This window comes from Emydura macquarii, unplaced genomic scaffold, assembly GCF_026122565.2.
Source record: "Emydura macquarii macquarii isolate MOO-44397 ecotype Brisbane River unplaced genomic scaffold, CSIRO-AGI_Emac_v2 contig_383, whole genome shotgun sequence".
In the NCBI taxonomy this organism is placed as follows: domain Eukaryota; kingdom Metazoa; phylum Chordata; order Testudines; family Chelidae; genus Emydura; species Emydura macquarii.
This window is the reverse complement of record NW_027130520.1, coordinates 3,935,821-3,955,221: the sequence shown is the minus strand read 5'-3', so window position 1 is coordinate 3,955,221 and position 19,401 is coordinate 3,935,821. Positions and strand designations below refer to the sequence as shown.

At 40.0% G+C, this 19,401-nt stretch overlaps 1 protein-coding gene across 2 annotated transcripts in view; it reads right to left on the bottom strand.

Moving 5' to 3' along the window:
• Nucleotides 1-321: 321 nt before the first annotated feature.
• SDC2 (syndecan 2) overlaps nt 322-19,401 on the bottom strand; it is a 129,441-nt gene continuing 110,361 nt past the window's right edge. For both annotated transcript variants that reach the window (XM_067536907.1, XM_067536915.1), the window contains exons 2-5: nt 15,347-15,458; nt 7,346-7,479; nt 4,021-4,165; nt 322-2,539 (exon numbers count right to left, since the gene is read on the bottom strand). In XM_067536907.1, the coding sequence (XP_067393008.1) occupies nt 2,376-2,539; nt 4,021-4,165; nt 7,346-7,479; nt 15,347-15,458 (555 nt within the window). In that variant the 3' untranslated portion in view covers nt 322-2,375. The remainder of the gene's footprint in view (nt 2,540-4,020; nt 4,166-7,345; nt 7,480-15,346; nt 15,459-19,401) is intronic.

Sequence of the window (19,401 nt, the reverse complement as noted above, 5' to 3'; positions counted from 1 at the left end):
GAAGAAAGAGATATGCATAATAATGGAGAATTTGTGTAGAACAATTTTAACAAAAAAAAGTAGCATACATATTGTATATGCTAAAGTGCTGAGTACAATGTTTACAGTAAATGGAAGCAAAGAGTCTGAAATTCAGACATGAAAAGGGTGGTTATTCAAGCAGTTTAATCTTGATCTGCTTAGGAAGAAAAAGTAGACAACTTGTCATGTGTTTAATGTTTACAACTAAACTAAATAGCATTTATTGCACCTTTAAGAAAATTCAATGTACCATAAGTAACACGGGCTTGGAAAAGACAATGTCAGACTATACAAATGAAATATTAGTTTGGGCATGGTAGACTTTATTTTGGCACTTTAACAAATATTTTATTTTACAGCACTGGCAGAGCATTTGCCAGAAGTTTTCCTTTTCTTGGCACAGTTATTTCAAGCAGTTATTTTACGAATTGAATTTCACTAAATATTGCACAATAAGATATACCTGTTAAATAGTTACCCTGTTTTGAATTGGTGAAGATGTATGGCTTCGGAAAAATCCGCCAGCAAGTGTAAGTAGTTAAAAAGCAACTATTATAGTGCAGGATAATTTTTCCCAAATGACCATTGAACTTGGGGCAGCAGCAAATACAGGGTATCTGATTCTTATGTATGGAGATCTACTATGTTATATACAAAGATATATACTTGTGAGAAGTACTTTAGTTCAATCTTCCACCCACCTACTTTGGAAATTAAGAGATCAGAAAAGAGGAAATTAACAGACCTGAAGACAGAGCCTAACGTAGGCAAGCATACTGCTGTCATCTCCATATGTGTTTCTGTTGCATAGCTATCTAATCCTAGCCAACAGTCTTTTACCTTCTACTTGGAATATTTCTTTCTCCTCATATGAAGATATTCCACTTCTCAATTCTCCTTCTGGTGTCTCAGTTGAATTAAACTGAGATTCTCCAAAGGTAGAATAAGACAATGAATAAAGAAATGACATTCATAATAAATGAAACTCTGTGTACTCCTTTAAGTTTTACAGCCTGAAAGTAACATTTGCAGAAAGTATATGTCTGTGCCAATGCTGCCATTGAATATAATGCAAAGATTGAAAACCTCATATTTCATAGGCAAGATTCCAAACTTGTACCCTGAATATTTCTGTGTGTTTTCGCTGCCACTTCTGAATCTCTGTTCAAAGCATGAGCCTCATCAATAGCTTTTTTTGGTCTTTGTTTCCAAATAGCATCCTCCAAGATCTAATAGACATAATTTGTGATATTAAACATAACCAAGTGGGAATAAGATGAAAGAAGTACAAAAGTATATGACTATGAAATTTCACTATTAGGCCACATGATTTATTCAGTAGTGTTTAAGTTCCCAAATTACAATTTATGTCTATCCATGTAAGACTACAAAAGTTACCATTAGAATTGTCTGTGCTTATAAAATACCAACATTTTCTTTTACTGTTATATATTCATTAACACCAGTCTGCAACAAGTTACATAGAATCATAGGCACTTCAAAGGCTTTAAAAGACGTTTACAACTTAAAAGTATTTTAAGAACAAAAGTTGATTTTTAAACCCCTACTTGTAACTTCAAATTGCAAGAAATTAACAAATACAGTGGCCATAGAAATCTGCAGCAACTTCTCAGAATACTGTTAGAGTCTTTGGGTTTACTTAGGCTTGTCAGTAGCTTACTTCAAATCTTCCTTAAAGATTTGTTTAGTAAGGATACGACTATACAGTTTGTAGTAATAATCCAATTTTACACATTAGTTTGCTGTTACAAATCTCACTGAAGCTACCAGATACATTGAGAAACAATGCAAAGTGTAAAATTGATATTCAGACACAAATTTATACAAAGTGGAGGTTAAAGTTTACATAGCTGAAAAATTACATTTACACTAAAAGTTACTGTTATCTGAATTATCTGAAGACAAATTGCACCATGACAACAACTACAAAAAGGCATTTTTGGAAACAGATAAATTAATGAAATAAAGACTAACTTGTAAAATCAATCTGAGACATGCTGACAAAAATTAAACAACTTTCATTGAGCCATAGGATAAAACAATCAATTTTCATTATTTTATATTTATGCATAAAGTTTTAAAATTGATTCAGTGAACATCAATGGTTTTATAAAATAATGCTTTACCACTGTTATTCACTGAACACTGCAAATGTTAAGTTTTAATTTTACATTTTTTTAAAGGAATACATGAAAAGTTTTAAATACAATGGGATTTTATCATAAAGGTGCCATAATGGCTCTTTAAAGAAAAAAAGATCTTCATTATTCTATGCAAAAGCTTTATTTAAAAGAGTTCAGTGATCTCATAAATAGAGACACTAAGTAAGAATTTTATGCATAAAACTCCTTAGTAGGTGCCTTTTGGTAGGCAGCACTGGATGGTTTACGTTCCCCAAGGTCATAGCTGCCTTCATCCTTCTTCCTCATGCGATATACCAACAGCAGGATAAGGAAAATTGCGAAGAGAAAGCCAATAACTCCACCAGCAATAACAGCTGTAATAAAATGAACATTCACTCACAATATGCCAAAATAAGACTCATAGCTCCAAATTTGTTTTTCACTACACATAATATTTACTGATTATTTGCTAGCCTTTTAAAATTTAAAAAACTGGCTCCAATTCAGTAACTACCTTGATTGGCTTTTTCATGAAATCATTGTAAATAGATTTTTAAACAGAAAAGCATTTCAGTAATGAGTTTTGTTTAGAAGTCAGAGACAATATGGCCCATAGGTCTAAAGAAATTAAAAAGTACAGCTCAAAGTAGTAATTTTTCGTAGTTAACTTTTTGTTAATAGTGCTCCCAGAACATATCAACAATATGATAAAATATAATTATTAAATCTTAGCTGCTTCTGAACTTACTTTTTACAAAGGGAGGTAACTTTTCTAGCATTAAAATTACATACAATTTACTCTTGATTACTATTCTGTTTTACCAAGGAAGAAATTGATTCATGCCACATGTCCTTCAGTCTGTTACTCCATAACCTAAGACTAAAATAAATTCCCTGATGATAAAATATTAAGTCCCTTTCATATAGCCCCAAAATGAGATCATTTCAATTTCTCATATATTTGCCAACGTGTACAAACTAACAATTCAAACTACACTTATCAAATCTGAATATTTCCACTGTCAATGCTAGTTTTCTTTTATTCCAGACACCTTCAGCTTCAGGGAAGTTCTGATCCAGAATTTTGTGGCTTGAGCTCACTTCTATGGCTCAAACACCAACCCCTTTATGATATGCCACAAAAATAAATACACTTCCAGAACAGTTTGTATGCCAAATTTCAACCTATAGGAGGATTTCACAGTTATAAATTCCTAGAAACCAATGCCGATTAGAAGAAAAACAGCACAGCTACAGTAGTGTGACACTATCAGTTGCTGCTCTGCTGCAACACAAAATGAGGGGACAGTTTGTCTCTCCCTGGTCCATACATGGACATGACCCCTCCAGACACAGACATCCCTGCTTCTCAGTGGAAACAGAGGTTGCAGCATCCCCCATGACATCTTCCCCCAAACAGCACTCAAGAGGGTTGGAGACTTCAAGGAGAAGGGACTGAAGTTCAGGCTGGTGGAGCATTGATCTTTGCCCCGCAAGTATGGAAACCCAAATTCAAATTGCAATTCTCACTTCCTGGATTGCGTAAGCTAAGAATCCTTAAAAGAAAGCACTCAACTTCTAGGGGATGGGGATGGAATACCTTGCAAATAATCGGCAAAACAGCTGGCTGTAGTTTAAACACCTCGGAATGAAGCCCATCTAAGTCTCCACAAAGGAGCAGTGACTGCTCTGCAGGAGCATATGATCCTCAGAGACCCCAGAGGAATGTGGAGGGTAGCACCCCAGGGAAAATATGAATTTTGATGTTTCTATTATTCTGCATGTAACATCTCTGTATTTTCTACATTTTTTCCTATTAACTTGTAAAAAGAGGCCTTAACTAGCTGTTCCTTACCTGCAAGTACTTCTGTTCTCTGAAAGAGGTTTTCCGAGTGCTTCTCAGTAAATACATCAGCGTCATCTCCTGGGTCATTCTTATTTTTGTTAGCGTTAGAGTTAGTTTTGCGATTTTTCTCTTTGTCATCTATTTCTTCAGGTGACTGTAGTACAAAAATTTAAAAAAACAATGATCACATTACCAATGTGTACATTTCTACACCCTAAATGGTACTACTTTAACCTAGGTGGTCAGAAAATCATATCTGAACACTAACATTCCAACTCAAAAACAACGTAGGGAGCTAGTAGTAAATGTACTGAAAATTGATAATCATGAAGTTGAAACATGAAATGTGTATGTATGAGATCTGTGCAAATATATTTTCCACATCTATAGAAGTGCACTGAGTTAAGTCAGTAGATAAAAAGTTCTAAATAACCACAGAATTACTAAAGTAAATGAAAATGCTACATTTGTTCAGTGGCCACATTACTGCGAGATCAACATTCAGTGTCTATATTGCTTTGATTCTCATACATCTTTCCCCTTGATAGGTTATCTTGATGAAATCAATTATCAAAAAAATGCAGTTTCACTGATAACCTAGCTAGGAGGAACAGCTAACCCTAGGGAAGGTAGAGTAAAATACAGCAGGATTTACAGACAGTACAGATTTTGGCAGAAATCAATACAGTGTGATTTAATAAAGATAATGAATGTGCTTTACAGGGGGAGAGAGAATATTACGCACATATGAAACAAGAGAATGAAGGCTAGCAAACATAAAATAATTATATGCTGATAAACAGAGTAATCATGGGTATGTAAATACTAGCCCCCCACAGCATAATAGTAATAATAATATTGATAATGTTGTAACAAAATGTATCAAAGATATTACATGAAAGACCAAACTAGTCCTCTTTGTAGAACACTTGTGAGGTTATTTCTGACATACTACATGGGGTTTTGGATTCTACCTTAGAGTAAAAATTTAAAAGAATCCAAAAAAGACAACAAGTGATGAAAGGTGTAGAAATCGTGATTTATGAAGTGAGAACAGGGTCTGTACAATCCAGAGAGAAGACTGAGTCTTTATGATAATTCCTCATGTATTATGTAGGCTAGCAAGAAGGAAGAATGATCAAAACACATTAAAAAAGCAGCAAAGGTCTAAAATGAAGCAAAGGGGCAGAATAAACTCTATTATAGTGAGGTCAATGAAACCTCATTAAAAATTTGGGGAATCACCATTACAGGAGACTGACACAGCAAACAAGATTATTATATTTATTATTTGTATTACCATAGCACCTAGGAGCCCTAGTCATGAACCACTGAGTGAATGTGATTCTGCAGAAAACTATGAATAATTCTGCAATGATATAGGGAGACAGACTAGATAATTCAAGAGGACCCTGTTTTCACAGCATTCAAATAATACCAAGGCTCAACTCCTGATAATTAGTGGCACTTCTCTCTGCTATTTTCAGGATGAGCCATCCCCTTTTCATTGACTGATAAGGGAGCAAATTATTCTTTCCCTCAGATTTAGAAGTCTGTCTGCTAGTCTGTTTTTGGAATTGATCTATAACCGGAAACAGCCGCATAGAAAGATTAGCCATCTCTGTTCCAGATTTATACACCAATAAAGAAAGATCAAGCGTCCAGTGCTCATCTCTGAGGCACTTCAGAGCTCTGTCTCTCTCCATTCCCTCTTATATCACCCAGTCTCCACATGAATAACATTAAGTGCAATTATCTCTTTCCATGAGTATTTTGCACATTGCTTTCAATGTTTTGTAAATTTACTTATCCTCACACAATACACCTAATCACAGTTGTTGTGTTAAATAGCTATTAAACACGCATTAAAACATGCTATTAAAACATTAGCAAAATTTTTTCAATGTACAGAAACTAATTGAACTGGTTATTTTGCTGTTTTCCTAAAAGCTGTGTATGTAATCAGCTTTTCTTTTTGGAAAGAAACAGTCGTACACTTAGGCTATGTCTACACCAACAGCGGCAAATTCGCCACCATCAGATCGATTTATCTGCTTAGATTGAGCAGAAGTGAAGACCCGCTCAATTGATCTGGAAGTTGATTTAATAAAACCACCTCCTGAAAAATAGTGACGCTGTATCAACAGGTATGCATTTCCCGTTGGCACAGCGTAGTGGAGATGGCACGTAGAATGGACTTTAGGAAGTCGACGTAAGATATGCAAGCTACTCTATGTAGCCACTGAATTTGCCGGTAAGTGTAGACCAGGCTTTTAGCTTCTGCCCATAGTTTAATAAGCACAGGATTCAGCATGCCCAAACATATTGATCACCGCAAAAATCTAAAGTTCCTACCTATTAAAAATGACCTCATTTTTTGCATGCCCTTATTTACTTATATTTTATTTTACTCCCTCCCACATATAAAGAAGAATGAATATTGAGCTTATGTAAACTGACAGTCCTCACAACCAAAGAGAAAGATGCTCAAAAGTGAGTAGACATATTTTAAAGAACCTTTTCAAGGTGTCAAGTTAGGCACCCAAAAATCGCTATCCAATTTTGAAAATATTGACCAAAGCTAACTCTCTAGCCACAGAAGATGTACAGCATGTGCAGCAGCAGCAGCAAACTTCCCCATAGTTCCCAGCCAACAAGCCTCTGACCTAAAAGGCCAACTCTAAGCACGAAGGAGCAGTTCTTGTCATAATCATTCAATCCTGGCAACTAATTTGGTCAGCTTGTGTCACTTATGAGTGGTTCTGTGATGTGAATGCCTGTCAACTATTCTTTTAACCATTATCATCTACACTGTTTTCTACTTGTGTACCCATGGAACTGTGAATGACATAATAAGCACTGCAAGATACCATGTTAGAATTTTAAGGATGGTATTTTCCTCAAGTAAGAGAAACCTGGATAAAAGCACACAACACAGCACAAAAATAAACAAAATTATCCTTTTTTGGGGAGAGTGGGGGAAGACAGCATAATACATTGCTTATTTAGCAACCATTTTGGAGACATAATGAAGGGTTAAGATTATATTACATGTTCACATGTACATGTGTGTTCATGTGCTGTCCTGTCCTGTCCTCGATACTCTCTTCTTTGAAGTGAAATCCAAAATTGGTACACTGGTTCTATACTGGGAATTAGAAGCTCTAAGGACAGCTCTATGTCATAATATTAGGCAAGGTGTTTACGATTATCATAAGCATAACCTTTCATCAAATATATCTTCAAATAGTTTTTAAGGCATAGAGAATTATGTTTTATTAAAACTATTTTAAAAGTATTACTGTGCTGCAGTAAAAAGCAACTGTCCACAAACCTTTGTTTGTGCTGGTATCTTGGTCTGTATTTTCAGTGTAGTTGTCTCAGCTTTAGGCGCATCACTAGTCAATGGTATCTTTGGAAGTGTTTTAGATGTTGTTATCACTGTGTTATCTTCATTTTCTTCAGCTCCTAAAACAAAACAATGATGTTAAGGAAATCTCTTCATGAAATTCATCCATACATATTACATTTTGACTGTAGTCAACTCCAAATCTAACCAAAAAGAAATGTTCTTCTGCCTGTGACTATTCATAACAAACTCTGCCACAAAACATTTCAGAAGAAAAATAGCTACAATCCACTGTAGTTACCAAAATGTTTCTGCCATTCCCTGTATCAGTTATCAGGCCTTTAGAGTTTAAAACCCACCACTACTGCATGAAATAAATTGTCAATATGTGGTTTAATGAAGGACTGCTCAAATATTTGAAACAATATGCTGTAGAGAAAAAGAAAAAGGGAAAAGCATCCAATAAGAAAAGGTATCCATGCTTACCTAAATATTTCCTGGCTTAAAATAATAAGGTCCACAGATACATTACTATGAGTACTTCAGCCTGCTTGCAGGCCTGTAACACACTGGCAGCAAGGGACTGTCTCGCCCCCAAGTTCCCTCCAGTTAAGAAAACTTCCTCAGTTAAATTAATTCCATTTTACCTACTTAAATTAGAGAACATGATAAATACACTTTGAGAAAAAAATTCCTACTACAAGCATGGTAAATTCCACCTAATAACAAACCTAAATCCTTGGATATCAATTTTCATCTCTATTCTAGATGATCCCTTTGTCTCAAGGATCTGTAAACCTCATTACTCAAAGAAAGGAAATTTTCAGATAAGCATAGATATATTTGCATTATCTTCTTTGTTCCAAGGTTCACAGATCTGTTATGATGGTATTTTCGTAGCCATGTGTCCAGGGTAGAAAGCAGGATCATCTTTTAAATATTGACATCCAAAACTAGGTAGATTATATAAAAATATCTTGTTCATCTCCCCCTGCTACTAAGACCTGGAGATGACTTCTGCCAAGAGAAAGTGACATTGACTTAGATCGGATGCACAATTTGGTTACCTAGTTGCTATCTAGCAGATCTCAATACAGGAGACATGCCTATTTTACCTTGAGACTGTCAGTGCTCTTAAGGACTGGACTCTCATGCCTAACTGGAGGAATATTTCCTGATTTTACTTATGGAATGAATGCTAGGATATTTGTGAGGACTACCTGTCTGAATTAACAATACAATACTGGGTCTCCTTAGTGAAAGCTCCAAAATTCAAATACTGCCCCCATCTGATTGGAAATAGCAGCCATCGGAAGGCCTGCTCTTATGGAAGTATGACAACATTGTCTGCATGGGTTTGATCCAGATAGTGCTCTAAAGGAGCAGAATGGAAGAAGGTTGATGCCCTATGGAAGCCTTTAACGTTGGGATGTGTACAGCACTTCATTTCCTCAAACATGCTGTGAACATTAGGCTACAGAGACTTGAGCTTTTTGCTTAGATACTCAACAATAAAGTTCCTCTGGTGGAACTCCAGGCTATGTTTCACAGGTTTAACATGGTAGTTAAACTATTGACTTTGCTGCAGACACTACAATAAGTTCTGTTTGTTAACTTTTCTTATGGGGACAATAATAATAATCAATTCATCCAAGTATTTATTTTAAACCTACCTGGTCCCAGATGGAGAATTGGTCTTGCAATAGCGGATCCTCCTCTGTAAGAGTCATGGGAGATCCAGCGCTAGATTAATCAAGTCTGAGAGCGATAGCCTCTTCCGTAAGAAAGGCATAAACAGTATCACTGCTGCTCTCCTGCTCCTATCTTTTGTACTGTCCTACGGAGCAGTGGAGAAGAGGAGAAAATATATAGCAAGTATATATATCTAGTCAGCTTTGCGTTATGTCATTTACCACCTCACAGCCTGGATCATGACACAGATGGGCTGCTGTTTCCAGATGCAAAGAGGCCAATCACTGGCCCACCAACTTGATTTACAATGAGCAAGATATTTCTGGATGTAGGAGCCATTCTGCCAAGCAGACTTCTACCATGCAAGACTTGTTGGGAGACGGCCCTCTTTCAGGTGGGTGCTACTGTTGCTGGAATTTGCCAGATAATGTGGCACTTTTGGATCCTACCAGACTAATGGACAGGGTGACTTGAGCAGACAATGCTGCCTGTAAAACATCCAGATGTTTGTGATGTGACTCCTTGACCTCTTCAAGGGGTACCTATAAAGAACTTGCCTCCTGTTTCACAAAGTCCTGAAACTCCTTAAAGTCATTAGCCAGGGATGGTGGGAGAGGTATGGTGGTCTCTTCAGGGAAAATGAGGAGGTATCAGTCTGCAACTTGGCCTCCTTATCTGCTCTAGCCTCCTGCTCCTCAAATGTTTCCTCCTACTGTTCAGGAAACTGAGGAGAAGAGATGAGGAGAAGACTGTGTCTGCAGTTCCAGCAAGCGAGGCTAGAGGCTCTAGAGAATTTTTTATGGCAGGCCACACAAGGATCACAATATGGCATCTGAGGCAGACCATATGGCATAGTGGGTGGCATCCATTGATGCTCATACCACTGATGAAGGCTTTCATAATGTCTACTCCGAGCATCATCTCTTTCTCTGTAGATGTCAGAAAGATGTGAATAGGAGAACCCTGGTCAGATATTTGAGAAGCTGAAGAGAGGTCATCCATCATTGTCATCCATAGGAGGAGCTTCAGCAGAAAGTGGTGGTGAATCATGCGGTACCAGAGAAAAGTGAAGTTCTGGTGATCGTGCAGATCTCGGTACCAAGAAGGGTTTCGCGCCCATCAATATGGGGAGACTCTAGCTCCTCTGACACGGATAGGTCCTCAGAGTATCTACATTCCTGTGGTTCCAGATAAACTAATGGTATCTAGGTGAAAGTCTGTTTAGGCAGGTCTCTGGAAAGGAAAGCAGATGGTATGCTTTGAGGCAGTAAGCTATGCTTTGAGGCAGAAGTGGCCACTGAGCCCTCTATGGTACCAAGGGCCCCATGATGTTGGGTACCGGAGGCTGGAGTGTGTCTATCAGTACTGGTTTGTGAGAGCAGACGGTCTCTCCCTGCCTCCTTGATCATGTCCTGACAGTACCAAAGATGTTTTAGGTAACAGATTGTGAGCTCCGGGATGTGGGCAGCACCATCGGTACCAGAGGAGCCTCAATGGTACTGGACTGAGAACCTAAAGGCTCAGAGATGGTCAACTTATGAGGAGACTTCAGTCTTTTCGGTAAGGATTCCTTATGAGGAAATCCAGAGCTCCTTTTCTTAGAGCCCCTTTCAGAAATCTCTAAAGTCTTTCCTTTAGAAGGTCTAAGGGAACGTTGAGCTGAGGAAGTAGGACCACTACGCTTGTTTGGAGACTGATCTATTGGGGAGAGCTCCTCACCTGGGTCCAAAGCGGGGCAAAGGGAGCACTCCAACATAAGCAGTCTCAGGTTAATCTCTCTGTTCTTCCTGGTCCTGCTCTTAAGGGCTAGACAGAAGTTATACTTCTGCAAAGCGCGCATTTCCCTAACACAAGGAATGCACCCAAGGAATGTCTGTCACTAACTAGGCTGGAAACATTTGAACCTTGATGATCCTGGCATACTCCCACACTGGACAGACTGCCCACCAGGTGGGCAGTGGAGGAGAGAGAATTAAGAGGAAAAAAAACCCCCAAAACAATGCTCTATACAAAGTATACAATGCTCTATAAAAAGTAGCACTAGCTATAAAACACTAAACTAATTTAAACTCTAATGCTAACAAACTAGTTCAGATGAGCTTGATCGACAGTAGCAGATATTCTGAATGCTCCATCTCAGGCCAATGTGATTGAGAAGGAACAGAGGGAAATTCACATATACAGCCCTGCATAGCCTCAGTATGGTGCACAAAGAAGTGTAGACTGCATGTGTGGGCTGAATGGGTGCTGCAACTGAAAATCTCCGGATAAAGGTACACGGCCTGCATGCGCACCTTAAGTGGAGTATCCATAGGGACACTACTCAAAGAAGTTTTCAGCACCTTGGATAGCAACAGCAACTCCAGCTCTGTTGTAATCAGCAGATCCCCTGGTACTGTGTACAGAGACAATGTTGAAGTATTGGTGCAGAAGTCAATGGTGCCCAAGTAGTCAACACCAAATGTGATGGTGCTACAGCACAGGGTGACAAATGAGATGTCGTTATTGGAGGTAGTGCCCAAGACAGTATTGGAAGTCCTTCAAAGCTCCAATGGTACCCACTCTAGGTCTTGAAATCCGCTGTTCTTGCATTGATCAGCTGAAGGGCACCTGTCCTTGTGGTTTTCAGAGTAGCATGCTGCCCTACCAGAATCCATGGTAGGACAGGTTTAGAAGTAGTAGCTCAGGAGCTAGCTGATCTAGAGCTCACTGGGGATTTTCTGGACTTGGTCCCCATTGGTCCAGGGAGGGGCCTTGCTTACCCAGAGCCGGTATGGGTTGCATAGACCTATCTATTAGCAACTTACGGCAAGTCTCCCCTGACTTTTGGGTCCCTTGAAAACATCTATCTAGGACATAACACTCCCCAAGACAAAAGAGGCACCTTGTGTAACCATTGTTAGGCAGCATGGCCACCACACAAAAGGGGCAATCTCTAGAGCCTAAGTCTCCCAGGTTCAATCATAACTAAGGATAAGATTATGTCATGACAGTCACGGATTCCGTGACTTCCAGAGACCACTGTGACATTTTCCGCTTCAGCCCAAAGGGCTGCGGGGTTGGAGCTGTCAGTGCTCCTGAAGCTCCAACTTGTCACATGTGGCAGGAGAACTCCACAGCTCTCCGCTGCTCCGGGCGGCAGGAGGATCGAGAGTTCCAAGCCACAGTGGGGCTCAGGCTCTCATCCCTTCCTCAGCCCCATTTTGTCACAGTTATTTTTAGTAAAAGTCAGGGACAGGTCACGGGCTTGTGAATTTTTGTTATTGCCCATGACGTGTCCCTGACTTTTACTAAAAATAACAGTGACAAAATCTTAACTTTAATCATAACCTAGTCCCAGGAAAAAAATTCGCTCTCAAAAAACCCCCAAAACAATTATAGAAGTATCCTAAACTACTAAGGGGCAAGAACAACAAAAAAACCATTTACACTACTATACACACACATCTATGCTAAGAGAGTTAAGAAGTGCATTGAGATGTGGACATTGTGGACAGTTCAGTCTGTATGCTCAGTCTACAGCATGAAGGAACAGAGAGATAGCTGGGCCTGCTCCACCCTTTATGTCCTCAGTACTGCGCATAAGGACACGCAGAGAACATGCAGCCTCAGCAGACAATGTTGGCCAAAATTCTCCAGTCTGGAGCACGTAAGGCGCAGGAGCCCAAGTGTGGAAAATATTTACTAAAGAGAAATCCCTCTGCACCCTCGCTTCCGGGAGAAGCCCTCAGGCCATGTCATTTTTAGGTTGAAAAGGGCCATATTTACAATACTATCTGTCCATGTTAACATTGCTGGTGAACGCATGAAGAGGTACTTAGTGTCAGATGACCCATCACATTTATTTTTGTTGCAGATGCCATCTGAGAGTTTCCAAGCCCAAAGGAGGGAGCTGAAATGATGGCTCCCTGGACTTGGCTGCCTGTCGAGTGCCTGTGCAGCAAAGAGGCCAAAGTATCTTCCAGCTAAGAATGCAGTTTTTGTCCAGAAGGGAAAATAGTCACATTTATCTTCCACAGTGATACCAGGTTACATTCTGACTGGAGCAACACAGAGGAACCTTCTTGTTTAAAAATCAGAGGCCATAGTCAGTCAGTGGGTGGGTAGAAAGACAAAGAAAGAAAAAACAAAAACAAACAAATGATGGGTCCAGAGGCCCCTGTTCTTCCATATCTGGATATCAAGGTATAGTGACCCACACCAGCAGCTTGGACGTGCAGCCCAGTACTTTCCCAATCATTTAGGTGTGACAGGAAAACCTTATGCCCCTCTATTACACTTTCCCAGCTTGCAAAGAGAGGAGTTATAGCTTACCTAGTGCAGCTGCAGACCAGGGCCTGAAAGGTTTTATCCTCTTTTTAAAAAAAAATAAAATAAAATAAAAAAATCACTATTTGATTCTCTAACTGAAGCTCAACTGGCAAATGCAGTAGCAAGTGTGCATTAAGCAAAGTTCTTCCTTTAGCAGAGTCTGGATCAGGTACAAAGGGTAGATATCCACTTACTGCATCTATGCTCACCTACAGTGTCCTCCAGAAACATGAAAGCATATAACTAGAGTTGACAGTCCACCATACAAATCACCAGGGCAACAGAAAGATAGGGAAGAAGATCAAAGGTTTAAAAAAAAAAAAGGGGGGGGGGGGGGGGGGGGGGCGGACAAATTTGATTTTATTTGTACCTTGAATTAGCAATGGATATTCTCCAGAGAAGTTTAGTGCCTAATATGGAATCAGTGAGTTTATTATACGTCCCTCTCTGCACCATAAATGGTGAGATAAGTGGCTCTTGCACACCACCGGGTTACTACGGGGCTGGGCGGAGGTTTGCATGAGGGGATACTTCTCCCCAGCCACGTACGCAGCAGAGCTCTTACCCAGGCACATTCTCCGGAAATAGTTCAAGAGAAGCAGGTTTTCCGTTAGGTTGCTTGTCAGCCATAATAAAGCGTGCCCATATGCTACCGCAGTGCTTCAGGGCTCAACACCAAAAGCAAGGCAAAAAGTTTAGTTCAGGTCCAACCAAATTAAGACAGAAAATGTACCATTATGTAACATTTAAGTTTTGTTTTAGTTTAAATCCAACACCTTCTCTTCTAAAGGTCTCAGGAAGGTCTGTCTATCTCAACTGTAGATTTAGAAGCAGAACAAGACTAGCATGCTCTTCAGAGGGAGAGGCACAATTCTTGGCCAGTGCTTGACAAATATGAGTTCTGACCCCAAAACAGCTGTTCCCAACGTTTTCGAGTGTGGGGACCCCTTTTCAACCTCCAAACATTTTGTGGACCATCACATGCTACTAGTTGTTTTTTACACTCCATTTTGTATAGAAATCTAATGTAATAATGAAGAAATAATATGCACTGAGTAATAATTTCCTTGGTGGACCGCCTGTAGTAGCCTCGTGGACCACCAGGGGTCCGTGGACCACAGGTTGGGAACTGCTGCCCTAAAATAGTCAAGAGGCTGAAGACCAATTGTCAGATCTGTGGACCTTACTTATGCTGAAGAATATGAATGACATGGGTCCCTAATACTGATCTCCATGGTATCCCACCTGATACACTTCCCACTTGGATAGCTACTCTGGTGCTGGAATTTCAACCAGTCTCCAATTCATGTGATGGAATTTATCTAGTTGACACTTAATCAGCTTGTAAATAAACTCCATAAATGTCACTCTACAGAATGCCTTAATTGAAATCCAAATATAAATATATTCATTGCATTCTTCTACCCACTAAACTGATGTAGTTACATCGGAAAAAGCGATCAGATTTGTTTGGCAATACCTAGACTTCCATTACAAAAGATGAAAGTATATTTATTAACAGTATTTATCTAAATGTGTGTGTACAAGAAAATTAAGACTGGATTAAACTAATATCCTGCTACAAACATTTAATATAAAAGATTAGGATACCCAATTCAGATTCAAATCTGCCATGGGGAAGGAGTGGGGGAGAGAACACATACCCAAATCTCTACTTCTAAACTCCAGAAAAGTCAGCACACTATATATAAAGAAGACACAGGGGAAGTCAGTAAAATGATATAGCTATTGGACAAACTGAGTGGTAAAAGCATAAGAGCATGAAGTTAATAGATAAGGGAAAAATCTGGGGAAATCTCAGCACTATGCACGTACAGAGCCAAGTGCACTCAACTCCCACAAAAGGCAGTAATTTCAAGGTGATGAACACCTTTCAGGATTAGACAGACATTCTTTCACTTACTGAATAATAATGAAATGTTACAAAGTGATGAAAAAAATATAAAGAGAGACCCATCTTACCTGAGCCTGACCCAGAAGAATAATCATCATCATCAATTGGATAGACTCCTGATGCTTCTTCAACAGAGCTGTTGTCAAGATACAGGTCTTTATCAGAGGTTAACTCTGCTCTCTGGAAAATAGATAAGAATGAACCATTAAAAGGTAACTATTTATATAATGCAACGTTTTCCTCACTTTTATTCCTATTTCCAAAGCTGAGGTTGGTACAACGATTGTATATATTGGTCATCTAATCCAGTTTCTCAACCTGTGGTACGCATATCCCCAGGGGTACGTGAGACACAGGCAGGGGATACCCGGGGAAAAACAAACAGAGTGAAGGGGAGGTGGGCGGCAGCTGCCGACTTCTGGGAAAGCCGGGCAACAGCAGCCCACTTCCCACCCAGTCCCAGCTAGGACTTCCGGGGGAGGCGGGTGGCAGCCCCACTTCCTGCCCAGTCACAGCTCTCAGCTGGCTGCAGCCACTCACTTCCCTCCCTGTGACAGCTCCCAGCTAGGTGCATGGCGGCAGCCGCCAGCTTCTGTGGGAGGCAGACAGCAGCCGCCCGCTTCCCGCCCGGTCACAGCTCTGAGCTGGGAAGCGATCAGCAGCCCCCGCTTCCCAGGAAGGCAGGTGGCAGCCCCCCACTTCCCCCCCCCGTCATAGCTCCCAACTGGGAGGCAGGGGCAGCCGCTAGCTTCTGGGGGAGGCAGGCAGCAGCCTCCCACTTCCTGCTGGGTCCCAGTTCCCAGATGGGAGCCCAGTGGCAGCCTCCTGCATCTCGTGAGCTGGGTAGCAGCTACCTGCACCCTGGCTCTGAGCCGAGGGACAGCCTCCAGCACCCCGGCTTGAAGATGGCAAACAGGCGCCTGCCCACATCCCCGGACCCCAGCCGGCGCAGAAGCCTCCTCTGCCCCAGCTTGGATTGGGTGGCAGTTGCCCACCTCCCAGGCTGCCAGCCAGGCAACAGCCGCCTGTAACTTGCCCAGATGACAGCCCCCTCCCTGGCTCAAAGCCCAGTGCCCAGAAAACTTGTCAATGTCACTGTTCTAGCTAAGCAGTGAAATTGACTACGAAATTGAATATGACAGCCCCAGATTTTACTGGTTACCCTCTTTTCCTGTCTCTCTCTCTCTCTCTCTCACCCCTTCCTCCTTTCAAATCTATGGCAAAAAATTTGGTGTGGCGCTTTATATTCCCCAGTATTGGCATGCCGCTCAAAGCCTCCTAGCTTTGGCCAACATCACCTCTAGCCCAGGTACATACTTGAGTTGTGCACCGCTCGTGTAAAGGTGGTAACTCTACCCACACTAGATCTGACATCTGTCATATCACGGCCTTATATACTCAGTCCTTCTTCCAATACATGGCTCACATTAGTCTGTAAATATAAAATCCCATGGAATATTGAGTGTTGGGGTACTTATTAAAATTTTCAGAAGTTAGGGGGTACTTGCTACTTAAATAGTTAAGAAACACTGATCTAATCCAGTCCTCTGCACTCAAAGCAGGATTATGGAATAACTAGACCATTCCTGACAGGTGTTTGTTCTTAAAAACCTTCAATGACAGAGATTCCTGCCTAGGTAAATCTGTTCCAGTTAGAAAGATAGGTTAAAGTCAGCAAGATGAATTGCACCTAGAACTATTGAGTAAGAAAGTGTTGTTTATGGAGCATTATGGTATTTGTGGTCTGGCAAGAACTGTGCCTACAGGATTATGCTCAGACAAGAGGCTCCGATTCCTGAAGTACCATACTTTTCTTAATATTAGCTCCATCAAAATACCCATTGGCTCAATTTTCTTGATGTCTTCCATCAATTTCACTATCTTTTCCGATCCTAGATGTACTGTTTCCTCACCAAACTGATCTTATGGTAAAATGGATTTGATCTGGAACAAAGTACCAGTAACTTTTTTTAGGTTGACTATAAATCCCAGATTGTGAAACATTTCCACCACTTTGTTCACAGTCGCTTGAGCTAGGAAAGAGCTTTTTTGATCATTCAGAAAAGTTGCTTACCACTAATACTACTAGAGCTTCTGTTAAGATGCCAGGGGCCATAGTGAGACAGAAGGAAAGCAAAATGTTGACTGCCAATTACAAATTGAAATTACCCATTATTGTAAATCAGTGGGAAAGCATTATGCCCAAAGGTATGTTGCAAGCCTTAGTCATGTAGCTTAGTCCAGAGTCTGCTGCTCCACTCCATGCCCTAAAGTTTTCCTTTGGAGTTCATTTTAGGCTAAAAGATAATCATCTAGCCATTTTAGTCCAAAAGTACTGATTGATCCCTCCTGAACTATTGGGTAACAAAGCAAAAAGGAGGCACACTGCCCTGCTTCTCTCTTCTGATGGAAGCCACAATCTTTCAATATTATTGTACACATTTTTCTAGGACGTTTTCAGAAAACTGTCAAGGATACATTTGGGCTTTTTTAATGTTTTTTTTTTTTTTTTAAAAGGAGACTTTTGGCAGCTGATTCCTCTTCAAATCTACCAAGCATCTTTTGGCCCAGTTACCTACATTCTTACAAGCAGTTCTTCAGTTTGAGCTAAAATATCAAAATCAGTTTCCTAAAGGAAAGTGCAAAGGCTACCTTGACATGGCTCAAGGATCCTTTTAGAGTAGGAGGAATGAAAACCTAGGCCTCTGCTCCTACTTTTTCATGAATGAAAATGCACCTAAGATTTGAGAATGTGACTTAATCTAGCTCTTCTCAGGATCCTTTTTACTGAGGTGGACTTATTTAGGTAAACTGTCTACATCAGCAAACATGTCCTCTGATGAATGTTCAGAGGCACTAGATCTACCTGCTACTACTTCTGGAGGATCTAGGCTAAAGGAATGTTATCTTATTTTAATTTCTGGAAGGAAGAGAGAAGTATTACTGGACTCACACAAGGACCATCAACTGCAACTTTTATCTGTGGAATTTGTAAATTAATTTGTGCTTAAATACGGCTTATAGAAGACCTATTCTCAGCAGCCTCTTTAATGAAATGGAATTTGCTTAAAGCTGCACCAGTCCAGTATATAAATTTGAGGGAACAGTATGTCCTACAACCACAAGAGTTCCTTTGCTGCAACATGTCTCTGGGACAGTCACTAGACTACCATTATCCTAGATGACAAAGGTGTCTGGGGAGTAAGAAACAATTGAGGCATCATCTCATATAAAGGAATGAGTCTCTGTCACAAGTAAGACAAACATCCTGCTACTGATATGATTGCAGCAGAGGAACAGATGGGTTTTCATATGCCTTTCTTTTTAATTTTTCAGCCATACCATAGTGTGAAATATAAAAACCGCTCAGCACAATGTAACAAATGACAACAGTTGATTGTGTGAGTAGCAGAACGGAGAATGAGACACAATGGAAGGTTCAGTTCATCCAAGCTCCAAAGCATATTGAAAAACTATCAGCATGTCTTGCCAGTTCTGGCTCCTGCTACAGACAGCTTGAGCGATAATCCAGCTGTCTATAGGCAGAAGCCATCATGCAGAAAGGATAGGGCTGTCAAACAATTTTAAAAAATAATTGCAATTAATCACGAGATTAAAAAATAGTCACGATTAATAACAGTTTTAATCGCACTGTTAAACAATAGAATACCAATTTAAATGTATATTATTTTTATTACAAATATTTGCACTGTAAGAAAGATAAAACAGTATTTTTAATTCACCTCACAGAAGTACTGTAGTACAATCTCTTTATCATGAAAGTGCCATTTACAAATGTAGAATTATTATTATTATTTTTACATAACTGCACTCAAAAACAAAACAATGTAAAACTTTAGAGCCTACAAGTCAAAGCATGAAGGGGCACGTGAATGTTTAGCATTTCTGGCACTTAAATACCTTGCAACACCAGCTACAGCACTGCCATGTGAACACCCGTTCTCACTTTCAGTTTACATTGTAAATAAGAAGCAGGCAGCATTATCTCCTGTAAAAGTAAACAAGCTTGTTTGTCTTAGCGATTGGGTGAACAAGAAGTAGGACTGAGTGGACTTATATGAGGTGAATATAATAATAATACGAAGTGAGATATATTTGAAAA